The 1,951-nt window shown below is 41.7% G+C and overlaps 1 protein-coding gene across 1 annotated transcript; it reads left to right on the top strand.

Annotated features, from left to right (window-relative positions):
• Window positions 1–1,090: 1,090 nt before the first annotated feature.
• On the top strand, window positions 1,091–1,360 carry EMH_0089950 (uncharacterized protein; the record flags this gene model as incomplete). Its single annotated transcript, XM_013501498.1, has 1 exon — window positions 1,091–1,360. One exon carries the CDS (start codon window positions 1,091–1,093, stop codon window positions 1,358–1,360), a length of 270 nt encoding a protein of 89 aa, XP_013356952.1.
• Window positions 1,361–1,951: the final 591 nt, after the last annotated feature.

Raw genomic sequence — 1,951 nt, 5'->3', positions numbered from 1 at the left:
AGCAGCAGCAGCAGCAGCAGCAGCAGCAGCAACAGCAGCAGCAGCAGCAGCAGCAGCAGCAGCAGCAGAGTACCTTGCGTCTCCAACGAAAGCAGCATTTAGCCAGGAGTCGACGCAAATAGAACTTATAGGCACTTGGGGCTCCACCTCTATACATAAAAAAAATAAAAAAAAAAAAAAAATAAAAATAAAAATAAATAAATAAATAAATAAATAAATATAAATATACATGTAGATGTATGTGTAAATAAATATTAAGGGAAATAGATTAAGGAGAGGGATAGAGGAGACAGAAAAAAGGAGACAAATAAAGGAGACAGATAAAAAGAGACAAACAAAAGAAGAAAGGAGACAGAAAAAAGAAAAAAGGAGACAAAAAAAGAAATAGACAAAAAAGGAGAAAGGAGACAAAAGGAGACAGTATACAAGAGAAGAAAGCAGACAAAAGAGGAGACAAAAAAGGAGAAAGGAGACAAAAAAAAAGACAAAAGAGGAGAAAGGGGACAAATAAAAGGAGACAAAAAGAGGAGAAAGGAGACAAACAGAAAAGAAAGAAGAACAGAAAGGAGACAAAAAGAAAAGGAGAAAGGAGACAAAAGGAGACAAAAAAAAAGAGAAAGGAGACAAAAAAAAGAGAAAGGAGACAAAAGGAGACAAAAAAAAGAGATAAAGGAGGCAAAAGAAAAGAGAAAGGAGACAAAAAAAAAAGAGAAAGGAGACAAAAGGAGACAAAAAAAAAGAGAAAGGAGACAAAAGGAGACAAAAAAAAGAGAAAGGAGACAAAAAAAAAGAGAAAGGAGACAAAAAAAAGAGAAAGGAGACAAAAAAAAAGAGAAAGGAGACAAAAGGAGACAAAAGAAGGAGAAAGAAGACAAAAGGAGACAAAAAGAAAAGAAGAAAGGAGACAAAAAAAAGGAGAAAGGAGACAAAAGGAGACAGCAGCAAATACCCCTAATGTAGTTTCTGATGAGCCTGCAGGAGACAGCTCCATCTGCTGCGTCTCTCTCAAGGCGACGAACACATATAGATCCATCCATACAACCCTAAACACAAACACAAGCTGCTGCTGCTGCTGCTGCTGCTGCTGCTGATGGTGGTGGTGGTGGTGGTGATGGTGGTGGTGGTGGTTGTGGTGCTGCTGCTGCTGCTGCTGATGGTGGTGGTGGTGGTGGTGGTGTTGCTGCTGCTGCTTTTGCGGGGCTCAAGAGATGAGACACAACAACAGCAGCAGCAGCAGCAACAGCAGCAACAGCAGCAGCAGCAACAGCAGCAGCAGCAGCAACAGCAGCAACAGCAGCAGCAGCAACAGCAGCAGCAGCAACAGCAGCAGCAGGAACCGCAGCAGCAGCAACAGCAGTAGGAACAGCAGCAACAGCAGCAGCAACAGCAGCAGCAGCAGCAGCAGCAGCAGCAGCAGGAGACGCACTGCTAGCAAGATAGTGGAGCGGAGCTCCCAAGCCTCGGGGGCCTCTAAAACATAAAGAAAAGACAGAGGAGAAGAGCAGGTCAGTGCTGCTGCATCCATCCTGCAGCAGCAGCAGCAGCAGCAGCAGCAGCAGCAGCAACAGCAGCAGCAGCAGCAGAAGCAGGAGATAAATGCGAGCATTTTGATGTGTGTGTTTTTTATTTACAATAAATAATTTATTGGAGAGAAAAGGAAAGAGACAGAAAAAGACAGAGACAGACAAAAGGAGACAGAGACAAAAGGAAAAGGAGACAAAGACAAAAGGAAAAGGAGACAAAGACAAAAGGAGACAGAGACAAAAGGAGACAGAGATAAAAGGAGACAAAGACAAAGACAAAAGGAGACAGAGAGACAGAGAAAAGGAGACAAAGAGACAGACAAAAGGAGACAAAGATAAAGCGAGGAGACAAAAACAAAAGGAGACAAAAACAAAAGGAGACAAATACAAAAAGATTAAATAACTAAATATTTGAATTAATTAATTAA

Source organism: Eimeria mitis, genomic scaffold (genome assembly GCF_000499745.2).
Source record: "Eimeria mitis Houghton genomic scaffold, Emh_scaff6993, whole genome shotgun sequence".
In the NCBI taxonomy this organism is placed as follows: domain Eukaryota; phylum Apicomplexa; class Conoidasida; order Eucoccidiorida; family Eimeriidae; genus Eimeria; species Eimeria mitis.
The sequence above is the reverse complement of the archived record's forward strand: the minus strand, read 5'-3'. Positions and strand labels throughout refer to the sequence as shown.